This window comes from Plectropomus leopardus, chromosome 20 (genome assembly GCF_008729295.1).
Source record: "Plectropomus leopardus isolate mb chromosome 20, YSFRI_Pleo_2.0, whole genome shotgun sequence".
Taxonomy (NCBI): domain Eukaryota; kingdom Metazoa; phylum Chordata; class Actinopteri; order Perciformes; family Serranidae; genus Plectropomus; species Plectropomus leopardus.
This window is the reverse complement of record NC_056482.1, coordinates 5743263-5762684: the sequence shown is the minus strand read 5'-3', so window position 1 is coordinate 5762684 and position 19422 is coordinate 5743263. Positions and strand designations below refer to the sequence as shown.

Sequence of the window (19422 nt, the reverse complement as noted above, 5' to 3'; positions counted from 1 at the left end):
GGGTTATTTAAATAAAAGAGAAAGACACGCAAAAGATGCTATTTCATTAGAACGGCTCATTCACCTCTGATCTCATCACCCGCTGTAGACTCATTCATTAGACTCAAGTTCGGAGGGGCTGATTAAATAAGAATAAGCTCTAATCAAGTTTGAGCTTAATTATTCAAAGCTATACATTGTAATTAAAGCATGAATTATACTGGATTTCCCAGCAAATTACATTTAATAAAGCCACATTAAATAAGCCAGAAAACTGACAAGGAGTGGCGTGGGCGTTTGTATGCAGCACCTCGGTGAAATAATAAGGCGCATATTGGGGGGTAGAGCAGGGACCCTGTTGATCTCAGGCATATGCTCTTCTGTCTAAAAGGAAGAGAGCGTGAGACACAGGTGGAGCGTATGAAATACATTACTGCTGTCAGGGAAAAGCAGGAAGCTCCAGTTGACGCATCCCGGTTTTTATTTTTAGCCTTTAGAGACAGCCTGCGATTGGTGGGAATCTACACCAGTGAAAATCTTTTTTAATAATGTAATTACCCACAAATGTCTCGTTGCTACACAACAACACTGCTGATACTGGTGAGGTTTTTGTGATTGCAATTTGGAGGTCCAAGTCAAACAGGAAGTCATTGACATTCATGCACCTGGTGTACCACCTGCCACTGCTGGCAGCTCTGCACACATCTGTTGACAGTGTTGGAAACGCTTCAAATTCAAACCAGGGCCATAACACTGAAGCGATGCTTGCACCCGAGCTGAACATAGTGTTTTTGTTCCACCTAGTTTTTATTGTACCGACACCTTCGCTGACCCCTATTCAATAGCCCAAAAAGAAAAACAGAAGCAGTTAAGTTCAATAAAGGTTGTTTTATCAATACGGCCATGTCTGTGCACACAACACAAACGCACAGAAACACACCTGTGCACACAGGTACACTACTATGTACAATACGACCCTTCACAAAGCACTGTAAAACTCTTTTGTACGGCAATAAATAAATAAAAGCACAAACATATATACATGGTAATAAAATCATATCAAAATACTGCCGCTGCCCTATTGTCCAATTGCAACTACGACAGTATTTAAAAGCAATTTATTTTTGATAGTATCTGTAAAAAAAACATCAAGGGACACCTAAAGCATTGGCACGGGGAGCTCATTACACATAAAAATGCCCATGAGAGATAATATGTAAATATACTACATGAATATTCAAGTGTAATAGTTTAGTGTTAGGCATGACAGCATCAGTGAGGCAACTTATTGTTCTCGGTTCTTGTAATAATGGTTTTAGTACAACATCTTTCACCCACAAAGGGTTAAACAGGTTGTTTTACCCTTTAAAATCTGGGCAAATTGCCTGACTTACATTTAAAGTCAATGAGCAACTTAAGAGATGACCCAGAAATTAGCAAGAAACTAGTAAAAAGTACAAGAAAATTACCTGAAACAAAACAAACAAAAAATAAAACAAAAATATATAAACAAACAAAGAAAAAGAAAGTAAATTAATTAAAGAAAATAAAAAATAATCAAAAAAGGAAATGACCAGAATGTGATCATTTTATATATGGTTCTCTTTAAATAAATTGCCCTAGCTTTTAAAAAATGGTGTTCTAAATCTATTAGTGAGGCACAGTGGTTCTTTGAGTGCTAATGTCAGCATGCTAACATGCTTGCAATGAAAATGCTAACATGCTGATGTTTTGCAGGTATGTTTACCATGTTTCTTTGTTTGTTTATATATTTTTTGTTTTATTTTTTGTTTGTTTTGTTTCATGTAATTTTCTTGTACTTTTTACTAGTTTCTTGCTCATTTCTGGGTGTTAGCATGCTTACATTTGCTATTTAGCACTAAACACAAAAGTACAGCTGAGGCTGATGGGACTTAGGGCTGGGTATTTAAAAAAATCACAATGTCAGTATTCTTTAAGTGATACTAATGCCAATAGAGTATTTCATTTCATACCCTTAATGTCAATGGAGTGGCATGTAGTAAAGCTATACTTTTGGATGTTTTGGTGGCATCTGGCTACGCTGAACTACCAACTCCGTCAAAACAACGTGCTCAACGTCCCCACAGCACAGACTGTATGGGTTGTAGTTGCTGCTGAGGGAGTGTGAGCTCCACATTGGCAACAGTTGGTGAGAGTTCACCAGCCACACTCACAGTGACAGGGCAAACTGTTTGAATCACACGGCTAAGGTTACCTAATATTATTCATGGGTTAAATGAGTTGAGCTGTTTGGATGTCAGTCTGTTGTTGGGACATTAACGACTGTGTCGGAAGTTAGCTGCTGCTGGTGCTAACCTGGCAGACGTTGAACTGACTGTTAGCTGAGAGGAAAGCAGCTCCAGTAATGGAAGCAACCGAAAGTTTGCTGAAGTGACGGGTATTTGGGATAGTTCAGAATTTTACCCCAGCACAAAAAGGATCAAATGCATGTTTTGTTTGACTGTCAATTCTACTTGTTACTGGTATGGTGGCACGGGAGAAAAATTCATTTAAATCATAACAACTTGTCTTTGGGGACCATGAATGTCTGCACAAAATTTTTATGGCAAAGGACCGATGTAGTGAATCAACAGACCAGTGTGATGATCCCTAAAACCAAGCTGCTAGTGAAGCTAAAAGTAGACAGAAATGTGTTATGAAAACTGTAAGAAAATGACTGCTAAAAACAGTTTGACCCAACATGATTTTCTTTGTCTGTCTTCTTGCACTACAAGTTCCTTTCACTTTTTCCAGAAGCAGTTACCACTGAATGCCTACGCTCTGATAAAAATGACATATTATCACAGCGGCAGCATCTCTCTTAAAACCACACCTGCGGCTATTTCTCTAAACAAGAAAAACATGCTTCAGATAGAAAGAAGAAATAAATGATGGCAGTGAGGGACTGAAAAACGTGGGAGTGACGCTGTCTCACCTCATCTCTCAATCCTAATGTTTTGTGCTTCACGCTATGCTCGGCTTGCACATAAACGCTGCCTGTCTGATGAATGAAAGAGGGGCAGTTTGCTTCGCGGCAACACAATCAGCCGCCAGAGAGATGGGGCCCAATATGTTGCTTATATTGGGTATAGACTTTTTCTCCTCTGTTGTGGTAAATTTAATAAATATAGCGCTCGAGGGACGAGATGTGTGGGACCTGAGAAAAGAAGGCAGTGAGAGAGGGACAGTAACAAGCAAAGAGGGGGAAAAAGGTGTAGCTGCAGGGACCCAGTCAATAAAGACACACAAACAAACACACAAAAAAAAAACAAAATAAAGAGACATTGAACACCCAGTGGTGCCTCGAGCTAAGGTGCATGACACATGTGAGATAGAAACACCCCTCTTTATCTCTGTTCCTCTCCTGTGTTTCCAGTAACTTTACAAAAAGACCACAAAAATAATCTTTTGAATTAAAAAAGTTAAAAAGAGAAATGCTCTCAGTAGTCACCCTGGGTGCTGATGCTTTGTGAATTTCTTCATCTTTTTTTTCCAAGTGCTGTGTTGGCTGTTTAGAAAGTCTGAAATTTATCAAAATTCAAAGGTACACAATGGTTTCCTCACTGCCTTCCTCCCCACCGCTGTCAGTCTCTAAGGAAACCAGTGCACTGAGGTCCAACTGAGGGTCACCGGGATGCGGGAGAACTGGATACGGGTCAGGTCCGCTTGCTGTTGACGACCATGTCTCTCCGATGTAGTTATGACTGTTAAGATCTGAGCAGGCACACGACAAAAAAAAAAAAAAAAAAGAATTACTGCCTCGTGGTTGTATGCCTCCGTGCACCAGTCACGTTGCACCTTCAGTTTACATTCTTTGTCTGTAAAAACATGGATGCTTCATACACATATCAGCAAAGAGAATCTAAAAAAAATCTGTATTAGTATCACCAATTCAGTATCTCACCAAATTTCTCTGCTTTTGTTCCTGAGATGTTGAGAATAGCCAGAAAAGTATTTTATGATGTCCAGTGAATTTGACCTCTTGGATATGAAATGTCATCACCTCATAATTTTATCCTATTAGACATGTTCAATGACAATGTGAAATTTAAGCCTTAGAATTCTTGAGTTATGGCCAAAAACATGTTTTATGAGGTCACAGTGACCTTGACCTTCGGCCACCAAAATCTAATCAGTTCATTCATGAGTTGTTTGTGCCGAATTTGAGGAAACGTCCTCGGGGCCTTCTTCGGATATTGTGTTCACAGTAATTATATGGATGCAATCACCTTTTGACCTCCATACTTGACTCAAAATGTCCTTTGTGCCAAAGTTGGCAAAACGTCATCAAAACCTTAATGACATATTGCACTCATGAGAATGAGAGGGACACAAGGTCACAATGACCTTGACCTTTGACCACCAAAACCTAATCAGTTCATCTTTGATTCAAAGTGAAAATTTGAGCCAAATTTCCTCAAATCATTTATGAGATTAGAGCTTCAGGGATGAGATAGATGAGGTAACGGTGGCCTTGACCTTTGACCTATGACCACCACAATCTAATCAGTTCACTCTTGAGTCCAAATGGATGTGTGTGCCAAATTTGAAAAAAAAAAAAATCCCTCAAGGCCTTTATGAAATATTTCTTTTTACAAGAATTAGACTAATGCAAGGTCATGGTGACCTTAACCTTTGACCACCAAATTCTAATCAGTTCATCACTGATTCAAAGTGAACGTTTGACAACGTGAACTTGACAAAATTCCCTCAAGACCTTTGTGAGATATTGCGTCCACAAGAAAGACAGAGAGACAAAGGAGGCCACAATGTTCTTGACCTCTGACCCATGACCACCAAAAATCAAATCAATTAATTTTTTTATTACAATTGAACATTGTGCTATTGATAAAGAAATCCCCCTGAAATTTTGCATTCACAAGAATGGGACAGACAGATGGACAACCCGCAAGTATGATGCCTCCGGTAAACAAGGTAAACAAAGCCATTAGCACACTCTATGTTGAAGAAATGCATTTACTGATACTGATAATGGACTGACCAAATCAATCATTTACTAACCACTGATACATAATCACAGTGATGGAACATGTAGCCACTTGTTTAATGAGCTCAGTCTAATTGTTGAGCCCACTCATCTAATCACTAACTGCACACAGATCATCCACAGCTGCTGCAGCTCACTCTACTGCTGCATCCTGCACCGGAGCATGACACCGGGAATGAAAACAAAAAGATTTTCAAGCTATCCATCATCCCCCCTTCTATTCAGAGGTGTCACTTTTATCATTATCTCTGTCAACATAATCCATCGTCACGGTTCGGATTTGATGACACCCGCCTCCTCACTCTTGCCGGTTAACAAGAAGAGATGAGGGGCCGGAAACGAGAAAGGATGAGCAAATATGTTAGCAGCCTTAAAGCTGATAACAAGGATTCAGACCTTTGCAGACATGCGGAAGTGTTTTTGAGCAACATATTATATCCGCAGCTTTGAGGGATCAATCGCATTCTTATTCAATTAAAGGAAATATGAATGCGTTTTTACGGGTGGCATCTTGTTGTGTGTGTGCTCTTACATTTGTGTGCATGATGGGTGCTCTCTAGCATTAGGGCAGGTGCGCTGTCATGGTAACAGATGGCGTGAACTATAAATTGCCTCATTGTGTCCCGGTAGGAAAGTGTCTCTGTTTGATTAATTATATAAGAGTCTGTTAGAGTAGCTCTGTTAGCCACCATATAGGCCCGGCCGCTGATGGATGAGACATCAGTGAGCAGCCACATGATAGAAACACTCTGTCTTAATCCATGAGGTAATAAGATTTTAGCAGTATTAATGTGTTACAAAACAGACATAAAATGAGGCTATTTAAAGAAAGCAACAAAAAAATATCAATTTGTTAGAGCAGCAGAACATTTGGAGAAAATCTCAGTCCAGTATAGTGACCCAACTGTGGCAAACAAACCAGCTGGCTCGGGTTGTTAGAATAAATGGGAAAATTGCGGTTTGCCAGCATCATTAGATGCTACGTAAACTACTGCTGTATTTAGAAAAACTTTGTCTGTGACACCTCCTCTCTAAATGTGACTTAAAGCTTTCAGGTAAATGCTATACAACGCATCTAAAAAACAAGAAAATATATAAAGAATTCTTTGTGCCATTAAGATAAACCCTTAGGGCCCGCTTTAACATCACACACGCTCTCATCGCTCTGCGCACAAAATGCCATATCAAAATCAGGCTTTAAAAAATATTATACATTGATATTATTTTCTGTTTTCATTGAGTTCATTTTTCAACCAAAATCAGTCCAAATCTCACAATTTCAACCCTTTAAATGCCAGGTTTTTCTCATGATGCCACTTTACTTTTGTAGATGGAAAAACATAACCCAACACTCTCTAAATGTGACTATGTGCTATATATATATATTATATATGTATATATATATATATGTAAATATGTATGTGTATATATATATATGTGTGTGTGTGTGTGTGTGTGTGTGTGTGTGTGTGTATATATGTATATATATATATACACACACACACACACACACACACCACACAGGTATATGAATATGTATATAACCATACAAATACATATATGTCTATATATATATATATATATATATATATATATATATATATATACACACACACACACACACACATACCACCAAGGAAGATATTTAGTGATATTGTCTTGTATCAATCACAGGCCGCTGAGCAGAATCAAGTTAAAATCGTATCATGTCAGACTTTATAAGGGGGTGGGTGGTGGGGTGCAGGGAGTGTTAGCACATCACACTTACACCGTACCATACCTCATATTGTCATATACTCTATATCTTGCTGAATTTTCAGGAAGGTATGAAATACATACATATCACACAAGCCAATTTCCTGCTCTGTTGGGACTGTTTTATTGTGTATACTTTTCTATTCAAGTCAGGATCTCAGTATTGAGCAAAATAATCATAAGTACCATTTATTTAACCACTACTGTGCAGCGCGATGCTTAATAAAAAGTTAAAGATCAGGTTTGTGCATTATGCCTAATATTATAGGTGTGAATTAATCTACATACTGTAAAGAGCGCCGGTTTCATCTCTCTTTTCATCCTCGGCCAACTCTCAATGTTCTCATCCCTTTGTATGAGCAACAAAAACCTGACACGACTCATCAGACGAGGCGTCATTTCATGTCAGGAAATTCCATCCAACTGGTTCCCCGAGATTACATTGTGCGGGGAGAAATTATGGAAATCCATTGAATGAAAAAAGGGTGTGTATGCATGTGTGCATGAGAAGAAATTTTCACATGCTCACGTGGGGACGAGAAGTGAGATCTTGTTTCCGTGTGACTGATGGCGCAATTGGCTATTAAAAGTGATTCCTTTTCTTTTTGCACGATAATAAATAGACAGAAGGTTCCTCCACATACCAGTGAGGAGCTCTTTCAATCTGACATTGCACATAAAATACTCAAATGACCTTACAGATGTATAAATCTAACAGAGGAATTATGTGATTGGGTAATATTATTCAGTCTCTCAGAATATTTCATGCCTATCATGGGATCCACTGAGGAATGCACCGTGGGTAACGCGGCCTGTGTCGTAGACTGGAGCCAAGTCTTACACCCGTGGCTTGTTAACAAGTGACTCAGGTTTCAGCGGGGCTCGTGTGTGCTCAATAACGAGGAAAGGTTAATAAGCTGATCAATGAGGACAAGATTGTGCCGCCCGCCGTGGCTGGTAAACAATACCTGAGACTCCACATCACTTAACGCTGACCCCGTTCTTTATGAGGAACCAGACACATGTAACCTGCAATTTTCTCCCCGCCCGTTGCTGATATTATGAATGGATTAGGAATGGGGACAGGCGAGCGTGAGAATGCAGCTGACACCTCGCGAGTGAAATTAATGCTGCATCTCTCATTCGCCTCCTCGCACCTCCACCGCCCTCCCCACCCTTCCTCGTGATGCGATGACAAGTCATGCTGTAATGAGTTTTGTAAAGATTTTTTTAGATCAATGTCCCAATCAGTCCGCCATCGCCTGTGAACTGTGATTCACAGGCTGTTGTCTGCCCTGCCAGTCGATGGATAGAGGAACCATTGATTTTTCTTTTCCGTTGGCAGGCGGGGGCCCCCGGTGCTGCAGGTGGAGGTGGAGAGGAGGAGGGGGTGGTTTCTTTGTCAGGAGGCACTGATTAACTGAGAGGAAGGACAGACAAGGCCTCACCAGGGATAAAGCCTTGAGAGCAGTGTGTGTGTGTGTACAGTACGCTCTCACATACACAGGTGAAACCAGTGCAGGCGGAGCGTTTGTTTACATTCTCACAGGAAGCGGATTTCTCATTTATACCAAGCAGCAGAGACCCCGCTTTCCGATACAAGAGCACCTCAAGCTGTCTAATGTCGCGCCATTAAGCACTAAGGTACGGGACATTAAACATAACCAGTAATGAAAAATTAGTAACTGAGCTACCTGATGCATTAATTAGTGTATTTTTGTATGCTAAATTGTGTCCATTCACAGATGGTACCTGAAAGCAAAAGAAAAAAAAGCTTTAAAAAGTCTGTTTGTCCTCATTAATATGGAAATTACTGTAGTTATGTGCTCTAAAACCTAATCAGCTCATTTAATTTCTACCTGTTATTGTCCTCAAAATGATTGTGTCTCCCCTTAAACTGCAACATTTATTCAAATCAAGTCAATTATGTCGATTATCAGTCAAAAAATAATCGATCAAGTCGTTTTTCAAGCAAAACACTTAACGTCCTCAATAGTTCGCCCCTTTTATGTAGGGATTTGCCATTTTTTTGTATTAAATGGCTCACAAGTTATTTCTAAGGGGTTCAAAAAATACTTAAAGGGACAGTTAAGAAAAAAAATCAAAAATACATGATTTATCCTCTTACCTGTAGTGCTCCTTTATGAGTCAAGATTGTTTTGGTGTGAGTTGCTGAGTGTTTGAGATATCGGTCATAGAGATGTCTGCCTTCTCTCCAATATAATGGAGCAATGTCTCTTTTCAGTAATCATGCCCTGGTTATAATCCACAGACCTTGTTATGAGCTTTTTAATGCAGGAACTATTTTTTTCACCCGCCAACCATATCGCTGCACAGAACAAAGTGTGCATCTACTCCCGGATGAAAGGCTTGAGTCTGATGTAAACATGAATGGCTCCTTGGCTGAGCTGTAACATCACAACAAGGTCTGTGGATTATCTGATTTCATGTTCCAGGTGTTCTGTCATTATGGTTTGTTATTGTGATATATTTGTGTTTAACCTGTCATTTTATCACAAAGGTCACATGATGGCTTCCTATTGGTTCCTGTCTCTATATAGGTGGGGCCATACATATACTGTATATGTTTTTAAAGGCCTGACAAAGACTGGCAGTGGTCAAAATATTTAGGCATTTTTAAAAAATGATTTAGCCACTATAACAGAGGCTTTTTAATGTAATTCCTCCTCATTTTTCACGTTTTACGTTTGATCATAGCCTTCAGAGCAACCAGTTATCTCTCTCTATTTCTAAGGTCTGAGGATTATCTTAAATAAGAGGGTCATGAGGGTGCATTGCTGTTGAGTTTTTCAAATGTATTTTTTGGCACTTTTGAGCAACACAAGCTTAGTGCCATCTAGTTCCATTATACTGGAGTAAAAGCAGACATCTCTACGTCCGATATCTCCAACACTCTGCAACACACACCAAATTAATTTAGACCGATAAAAAGCACTACAGGTAAAAAAGATAAATCATGTATTTTTGATTTGTGAGCTGAATCATCTCTTTAAGGTGTCACAAGCTGAAAAAATAAGGAGACACTGTCTTACATGGTAAACTGATTTTTTTTGTCTTTGAACGGTTGTTGGACAAAAAAAGATATCTGAAGATGAACCTCAGGCTTTGGGAAATTATAACAGAACAATTAAGAGGGAAAATAATTAGCAGATTAGGTGATAAAGAGAATAATCGCCAGTTACAGCCTGAGTCTACACACCAGACAGAGCAACACATCGATGAAACCATCCCACACAGCATGTATTACAGTGCCAAAGGACAACAAAAATTGAAAAGATGTGTCCTCATGAGCCCCTAGCTGCCATTCAATTTGTATTTTGCTTTAATCTTCTACAACAGATGATAACATACTGCCTTCTTACCACTGGCCGTGTGCTGCAGCTCCAGCCGTCCTGCAGGGCTGTACAGGTACCCCGTCCCCATCATCCACCCCTGGGAGTCCGAGTGTGGACTGTGGGGAGTCTTAGCCATGGGGGGCTGTCTGCTGTTGGATCTTGCCAGCAGGGTGTTGAGACAATTGTGCGCGCTGGGGTCATTTCTTTTGTGGTGGACGTGACGGTTGTTGATGCTGGTGCTGGTGAGCGCAGCCTCATTTACGAACACGGAGCCATTACCGGCGTGCTCTCTGGACTGACTCTGCGTCGAGTCCTGAGGGAGAGAGAGAGAGCAAATGTCATGGTGATGATCAGCAACAGAGCTGAAAAACGGAAATGAAGATCCCTGTTAGCAGACATTCAGATGAAGTCCAGACGTAAACCTCGAAAGCAAGAATGTACATTTGATAGTTTCTTCATCTAAAATAACAGCAGTGCACCTCTGAAATACAACAGTGCAGTGAAAGGATGGGCAAATATGACTAGCAGAGTCATATTTGGGCAAAATCTGGTAATATTACTGATTCTTGTCAGTCAACTTTTATGACAGTAGCATTGCACTCAGAGATCTTGGGTGGGCGCCAAAGCACAAACCAAAATGCTACATAATGTTGCTTTAATCTTGCAGCTCCTCTAGACTTTCCAGAGTTTATCGAACCAAATGATATAAATCCAAATTAAAGTGAGTTGTGACGTTAAAAAAAAGCATTCACAGAGGTACAGATGTCTCTCTCCCAAAGCAAGTCAACTAGGAAAAGTCTATTTAAGTCCAATGGCATCACATGACAGACCTAAGAGTTGGCCACTTCAAAATTTGGCATCAAAGCCTGATGCACTTCCCCAGGCACATGGGGTAAACTAGGATGATTGGCCAAAAGCAGCAGTCATTTGGACAAAACTGCAAGGTCGCCCAGAATTCACAGGGATTGGTTGAATTTGTGTTAATTAACAAGTTCCCTGTGAACACAGCATTTCTCTGGTTATTTGTCTCTCTCATCCAATATCAGCCTTGAACCTAGTCCTATGGAAATGAATGGAAAACTAGTGCTAACTGGAAAAGATGTTGAGTCATTTGGGTGCACTGACCCTTTAATGTAAGGTGAAAGGTGTCACCGCTGCAGCTCTCTCCACCTGTCCCCTCCTAACACCCCCTCTCTCCTGTCCCATCTTCACATCACTGTGGCCTCCTTTCCTCTGCCGAGCGCAGGGAGCACAGCTAATTAGAAACGACCTGAGAGCTGGTGTGTGTGTGTGTGTGTGTGTGCGTCATTCGATCTGTGTCTGACCCTGTGAACTGCTGCCTCTGGCTAAAAAACATTAGCAGGGGGAACATTAGGACCTCGGCTGCCTCTGCACGCCTTTGTCAGACCACTGCTGTTAATGCAGCCTCCACAGCGACTCAAATAGATGAATGGAAATAAATAAGTCCGCAAAAAGCCAGGAGAGCCTCATTGCACGCAGCCTGTAAAAAGCCCTCGGTGGCGTGTAAATTAATGAGGGAGAGAGGGAATATTGTAACACGAGTCTGCTCATTTGTGCGTCCATTCGAGTGCTCTCTGTGTGCGCCTTTTCAGACAGTCACACCTGCTGAACTGAGCAGCACAAAGCAGCAGCAGCTCGGCGTAGATGTATGTGCTATATTAGTTTCCCCCGCTGCTGCTCCCCCATGTGAGGTACATTGAGTCTTAAAGGGCACGGAGAACAGTGCACCCTTTATCCTCCGTGCCTTCCAGCTGCGGGGGACATTTCACTGGAGTGCTTTTCAAACAAAGTGTCCATAATTTAAGTCCTTTTCGGATGCGATTGATCGGTTTCTCGGGCTGCGTGCCTCTGGTTTTAATTATTTTGTCGGAGCTTTTATTTGCAGCGCTTTAATTATCATCAATCATTAAGATGTTTATTGGTGAGTGGAGCTGCTGCAGCACTAAGACAAATGATGCGGGAATTGCTCTCATTATCGCAGGTCGTATATCAAGAGGGGATTGAGCCGCTGTGTGTAAATGAGTGAACCGGCGTAACTCAGGCTGATAGCTGTCTCAGAAAAGCTTCTCATTAACGACTTAAGCAGAGAAATACTCCATGAACACTGCATATCTACCTCACACTCGTGTCAGGGTCAAGAGCTACAGCCGGGGGCCCTCGATTAACGCCTCAGATTAAACATCACAAGTTATTAACCCTCTGAAACCCGAAATAGTATCGCTTCCCTTGTGCTGCTTTCAGACGGCTTTCACAAATATTTAAACTAAGGCTGTCAAGCAATTAATATTTAATCGGAATTAATGGCTTAATTTTAATTGTTAATCACGAATGTGTTTTTAATCGCTTGTTTTCAATTCCATTATTTTGCATTTCAAAACAATTATGAAGTCCATATTGACATTCTTACCAGATTGTATTGATTAAGAATCAAATGACAATAAAAATCATTATGGGACTAGCATAAAGAGGGCATGGACTCATGGGTACCCATAGAACCCATTTTCATTAAGATATCAATGGACTCCTGTGAAATGGCCATGCCTTATGTCCATCACCAAGAATTAGCCTAATTTTGAAGCGATATGCACCTCCCTCTCTGAGAAGCTAGCATGACACAGTTGGTACCATTGGATTGTAGTTTCAGATGGTATCAGTGTCATCTAGCTTTAGAACTCAGCCCTGTACAGCCTCTTAGAGCCGGCAATGATGGCCAGCCACGTGCCTTAATCACATCACTGTTAACTCCTAAATGCTGACAGCCCTAATTTAAACCTTTGAACCCTGAGCAAACCGGGGTGTCATTTTCTTTCAGAAACATGGGGAAAAAGAAAATGAGCATCTTGGTAAGAAATGTTTTGCAAGAAATTAGTAAATTTAGAACATTATTTTAAAAAGGCAAGGGGAAGAACTACATGACCAATTCTCATAATTACGAGTTTAAAATTATGTAACAAAATTATTATATTTTTTTAAGCATTTTTGGCCAGTCATTTCCTTATTTTGTCTTTTTTTTTTTTTTTTTTTTTACTTTTTTTCAAGTTATTTTCTTGTACTTTTTGGACATTTCTTGATACTTCTTGGATCATTTCTCCTTTGTTGCTCATTGACTTCATCCCATGTTTTTGAAAGAAATGAAGCCAGTTTTCTCAGGTTTCAAACGGTTCAAATTCATACACAGATGAACCAGTTGTGTGTATGTGGGCGCCCTCCCTACCTGCTGCCCATCTAGAGGGATGACCATGTGAGGAATCACAGCGGGCAGGCTCCTCTGCCGGCTGTGTCTCCAGGTCTGGAGCAGCTTTTGCTGGTTCTCCAGACGCTCCCGCTCCCTCTCCACGCTCCTCTGGCCCTCCCTGAGCCGCTCCAGGCTCTGCTGGTACTCCTCCAGCTGCTCATCCAGCTCTTCCCTCTCGCGCCGCAGCCTTTCCGTCTCCAGGTGGCACTGCCTCTCCCTCTCCTCCAGCCGACTCTCCTGCTCCCCCTGCTGGCTCTCCCTGGCCTGGCACTCCCTCTCCCAGCGCTCTTTCTCTTGGCGCAGTCGCTCCTGAAGCCGCTGAGCTTCTGCCACCTCCTCCTTCCGCTTCTCCAAGTTACGCTGCTTCTCCTGCTCCTGCAAGGTGTTGCCCCGGATGCTCGAAAGGTGCGGTCGCTGGGCGCGAGGGGAAGGGCGGCCTGTCTCTTGGAGGAAGAGCCTCTGGACCTTGTAGCAGGTGTCCTGGATGGTCACAGCGGCCTGACAAAGAAAAGGAAGGGCACAGAGATGACTTTAACCACATGTGCATCCTCACAACAGGAGATAAGGAAATGTGATTTGAATGGCAAATTGATCGACATTATGATCAGACTCTACTGAGTGCCCTGACGTTTCATGGGTCAAGACAACAGCATCTCTCAACATGGTGAAGCGAATCATCCGCCACTATCAGAACTTTTCAACAAAACTTTGAATATGAAAATTATCATTGAAATCAAAACCTCACACAGATGGGCAAAAGTGTGTGCACACATCCACTCATGCAAATACACACACATGCTCCCTCTGCACAAATTTACATTTTATACCAAACACCAGTGTGTGTGTGTGTGTGTGTGTGTGTGTGTGTGTGTGTGTGTGCGTGTGTGTACGGAGGGAAACAAAAGACTCCAGTATGTCTCTGATCACTAGGATTCTAGCTACCTTTGGCTTCAAACGACTCAGCAGAGTGTTGGTTCTCTGTTTCCTGAAGCTGGAGTGTGCAGGTGTGTTAAAGCCTTTATTCTGACTGAGCGTGACACTAACATAGCATGTGTGGGTTCTCTGTGAGAACAGAAGAGGTACTGACTTGCAGACTAGATAAGAAAATACAACCCCAACTCCAAAAAAGTTGTGAGTCTGTGTGAAATGTAAATAAAAACAGAATGCAATGATTTTCAAATCCTTTTTGAACTATTTTCAACTGAAAACAGTGCAAAAACAAGATATTATGTTCAAACTGATCAGCTTCATTGTTTGGCTGAAAATACACCCTCATTCTGAATTTGATACCTGCAACACATTCTAAAAAAAGTTGGGAGAGGAGCAACAGAAGACTGGGAAAGTTGTAGAATGCTAAAAAAAACCCCCAAAAAACGGACACCTGTTTTGAACATTCCACAGGTAAGCAGGCTAATTCGTAACAGATCTTTAAGGGGTATTAAACAGGCATCCCCAAGCAATGATGGCCAGTTTGTGAAAAACTGCATGGTAGGAGTCAGTTTAAGAATGTTTCTCAATACACAGTTGCAAAGAATTTATGAATTACATTATCTACCATCAATAATATCAAAAGACTTTTGACCACCCAGATTGCAAGGCATTAAAAACCAACATGATTGGATCAAAGATATTACTATATGGGCTCAGGAAAACTTTGGAAAAATCACTGTCGGTAAATAGAGTTTATTGCTGCATCTGCAGATATAAGTTAAGACTGAAATGCCATCTTAACAATATCCAGAAACGCCACCTTCACTACGCTTTTGGAAATCTTGGACATCATGTCTTTCAGGCTAACGAGGAAAAGGATCATCTAAATTGTTACCAGCCTACAGTTAAAATATCAGAATCTGTGATGGTATGGAGGTGTGTTAATGTCCATGGCATCATGAGTAACTTGCACATCTGTGAAAGCACCATGAATGCTGAAAGGTGCATATAGGTTTTAGGCCAACATATGCTGCCATCTAGACAATGACTTATCATGACATTATTCCAGTGAGACAATGCTAAGCCACTTTCTGCACGTGTTCCAACAGTGTGGCGACGTAGTAAAAGCAGGGTTGCCACATAATTATCATAAGATTTTTGTCCTTGCCCTATTTACCCATATCTATAATTTCAGCTAGCTGACATACATAGAGGGAGAGACAGAACGTTGAGAGAAAATGAAGAAATGTATGTGATGGTAAACAAATGTTGTCACACATTGACACATTTTAGAGGAACGTTAAGTCGACCGCTTTAGAACAATAACTTTGCCGTTGTGATACAAGGTTATTCACAAAAGATTACTGTAACAAACAACAAAATTCCATGACTTTTTCAATACTCTCAATAATTTTCACTAATTCCATGACTTTTCCAGACCTGGATAGTGTGACTGTGAAATTCCATGACTTTTCCAGGTTTTCCATGACCGTGGGAACCCTGTAAAAGGTGTGGGTGCTAAACTGGCCTGCCTGCAGTCCAGACCTGTCCACCTTTTAAAATGTGTGGAGCATTATGAAGCACAACAGGACAATACAGACCCCACACTGTTGAGCTAGTGAAGTCATAAATTAACCAAAAATGGAAAAGAATTTCACTTTCAAAATTTCAACAATTAGTGTACTCAGTTCCAAAACACGTACTCTGTGTTTTTAAAAGAGAGGTGATGTCACGCAGTTAAAGACATGCCCCAGTCCCAACTTTTTGGAGCATGTTGCAGGCATCAAATTTGGAATTTACAAAAAAACAATAAAGTCTTTCAGTTTGAACACAAATAACTTGTCTTTGAACTGTACTCAACTGAATATCAGATTGTTTAAATCATTGCATTCTGTTTTTATTAAAGTTTCAGTGTCCCAACTTTTTTTGGAATTGGGGTTGAGTTGAGAGATGAGAGCTGTGTGCAGGACAAAAAGTAGCTGGTGGTTGAGTTTTTATGAAGAAATGTACTCACCTGCAGACTGTAGAGTAACTGAGTCAGGCTTTGGACGCTTTGAGCAACCTGTTTGAGAACAAAACTCACAGTGACTCACAGGGAAGTCTAAATAATTTCCTCTCATGCTAAACTGGCAGTCAAAATTTGAAGCTGCTTTCGTGCAACATTTGTGCCCCCTTGAGGCCGCATGCTGTCCCAACACATTGTTTAGGTTTGAATTAACACACTGCAGTCGATAATAAAATTATTCCCTCTTATCGGAATCATTTACCTCACAGGTCACAAAAAGCTGCAAACGATAGCACAACTGTGGCACGGTAATTGGAATAGTTCTCCATATCCATTTTTAATGCCGCAATACCTTTGGGAGCTAAATGGACTTCTTCCTTTATTATGAGCTTATCAATGATTCATCACATTAAGACTGAAATGTAATTCTAATAGAGTGTACTAAATTATTAAAACAACTGTTGGCAATCTTGAGCCACACATCTGTGCAGAAATGGAAAGTGGAGAGGTTCAGATGCAGGCTGTAAGAGGCTGAAATGAGCCATAATACCTCTGCAATACCACCATCACAACCACAGCAATGGCAAACACATTACATCATATTGCTGCATCAATATTTAACTCCAAAACACCTATTAAATTTGCCATCTTTATTTATATCATGAGGTCATACAAGAATTATTACGAGCTGGATACATTTTTATTTACCAGAAACTGTTCTTTACCTTGAAGTCAATGTCATTCGTGTCTGTTTTTTGCAAGAGAGTCGGAGACTGCAGAACCAGGGACTCTGTTGAACTCTCCTCACCGGCCTCGGGGTTTTCAGGTGAGGCCTCTGAGTCTGATGGGGGCTCAACGGGTGCAGCAGGGCTGACAGGAAACACAGAGTCTGTGTCCGAGTCTGGGCTGTGACTTGATGGAGAGCAGGTCTTGGATGACAGCGTGGCTTTCAGGTTCTCAACTGGAAAACAAAGACAAGTGTTAAGATAAGTGTGCTGCTCAGTCAATTAAAATCTGAGACTTTGGGGTTTGAAAGAGTCAAGGTCTTATATTGTGGTCTTGTATTTTTTTCGAAGATTGTCAAAAAGATAATGAGAATATCTGGGATGTAAGTGCTCTGGAAAGAAGCCTAATATTGCCGAGATGGCAACATCTTCCTTCTGTGCAGTGATTTAGTTGGTGGGTGTAGTTAGTTCCTGCATGTAACTGCTCACAACAAGGTCTGTGTATTATGTTGAGAAACCAGGTCATGATTTCTGGAAAGAGACATTGCTTGTTAAATGTTTTTTTTTTTTGTTTTTTTTTTGGCGCACCACAAGCCGAATGTCATCTAGATCCAATGGAGAGAAGGCAGACATGTCCCATTATTTCTAACACTCAGCAACTCAACCCAAAACAATCTAGCATGATAAATAGTACTACTAATAAGAGGAAAAAAAAATATTTTTTAATTTTGGGGCTCCAGTATCAACCCAACTGTTCTTTTCTTACATTAGTATCTCAAAATAATGACAATTTTTTTTTCAAAATAATGACTTTGTATCATTTCTCAATATTAAGTAATGTTTTGAGAAAGTTTCTTCTTATTTTATGTTGCCCACGCATTATAAGTTTCTCATTTTAATGACTTACAGAATCTATTTTTTTTCATCACATTGGCAGAGATGCACCTCCATGAATGCCTCTTTAAAATGCCCTTTGACCAAAAATAGCTGGACTGAAATTACCAATTAAATAAAGATTCGAGTAGTATATCAACATTTAATTAGTGGTTTATAACACAGCATAATGTAGTTGTAAGTAAATATGGGTATCATTTAAAATATTTGTCAACAACTAAGTGTTTATACCCATGAATGAAGGCTGCTCTGTTCATATTGTAATGACTTCATGGTAAAACACAGTTGCAACAACATAAAATATTTTCACACTCTAGATACTAAATGGGAGGCGTTGAAGTAAAATGTATCTAATATTTTTCTCGCTTCTATTCTTGTTTGTCAAAAAACAAATCTAATCTGTACTGTATATGTGTGTTTGCTGCTGCAGGGTACAGTATATGTAAAATGTGTCACCCTCTCGCAGAGCTGCAGTCAACAATACAGCGGCCTGGGGCAGCTCCTCCGTGTGCGCGCTGACGAGCAGCCGCGGTTCAACCAACGAGGCGTCCGTCCTCCCACTCAGAGCAGAGAGCTCCGCGTAAACCTGCAGCTTCTCCTCCAGGCTGGAGCAGATCCGCTGGTCCTGGCTCATCAGACTCTCTGATACACAAGGTGACAGGGTGCAGGGATGAAGCATTGCCAGATGCTTGCTCTGGGGTAATAAATATTCAAGACTGTGAAGAAAGAAACGCCACAGGTTAGAAAAAATACCTTGTAACTTGTGGATCTTTTGGATGCGAGCCTCAGCGGCGCGTTTCTCCTCCTCAGATTCACTTGTGTATTCCTCTTCTTCTTCTGGACAGCTGAGCAGAGAAAACTGAGGGTTAGGATTTTTTTTCTATAAATGGTGAAATGTGAATGTGTAGTTGAGTCAGTTTTCATTTTCACAACACAGACTAATACACACCTCTCCACAGCTTCTCTAATGAGCCGCATCCAGGTGTTGCGTTCCTCTTTGGATGACGTGTGGACCTCGTACATTTCTGGCCCCGCGGCAGACGCGCTGATCAAAAACATCCCTCTCTCTTCATTTGCTACTTCTCGCACTATTAACTTCTGCAGTGCGATGACTGGAGGCTTCTGGTCCTGATGCACATAAAAAATGGAGATCATTTCATGAATATGATACGATAATGGCCCAAGATAAAATCACGGAGACACAGCTGTCTCCTGTTACAACTAGGTATTTGTCTTTCTGAGATCAATCTTGATGTAATTATCCCTTTGAAACCTGCACATATTGGCTTTATATATTTTAAAATACAAGTTAGAAGACAATTACCTAAAATTTAGCACAAGAAATAAAAGAAAAAAGATAACAAAAAACCTTATAATATACATAAAACAGTTAATACTACTACTACTACTACTACTACTACTACTACTACTACTACTACTACTACTACTAATAATAATAATAATAATAATAATGATAAATATAGTTCACCTGA

The 19422-nt window shown here is 40.6% G+C and overlaps 1 protein-coding gene across 1 annotated transcript in view; it reads right to left on the bottom strand.

Annotated features, from left to right (window-relative positions):
- Positions 1–1817: 1817 nt before the first annotated feature.
- arhgef28a (Rho guanine nucleotide exchange factor (GEF) 28a) overlaps positions 1818–19422 on the bottom strand; it is a gene marked incomplete at its 5' end in the record, with an annotated part of 40447 nt that continues 22842 nt past the window's right edge. Inside the window, 8 exons of the mRNA XM_042509665.1 lie at positions 1818–3714; positions 10147–10432; positions 13355–13873; positions 16320–16367; positions 17036–17271; positions 18386–18571; positions 18683–18774; positions 18879–19057. Of these exons, the coding sequence (XP_042365599.1) occupies positions 3539–3714; positions 10147–10432; positions 13355–13873; positions 16320–16367; positions 17036–17271; positions 18386–18571; positions 18683–18774; positions 18879–19057 (1722 nt within the window). The remainder of the gene's footprint in view (positions 3715–10146; positions 10433–13354; positions 13874–16319; positions 16368–17035; positions 17272–18385; positions 18572–18682; positions 18775–18878; positions 19058–19422) is intronic.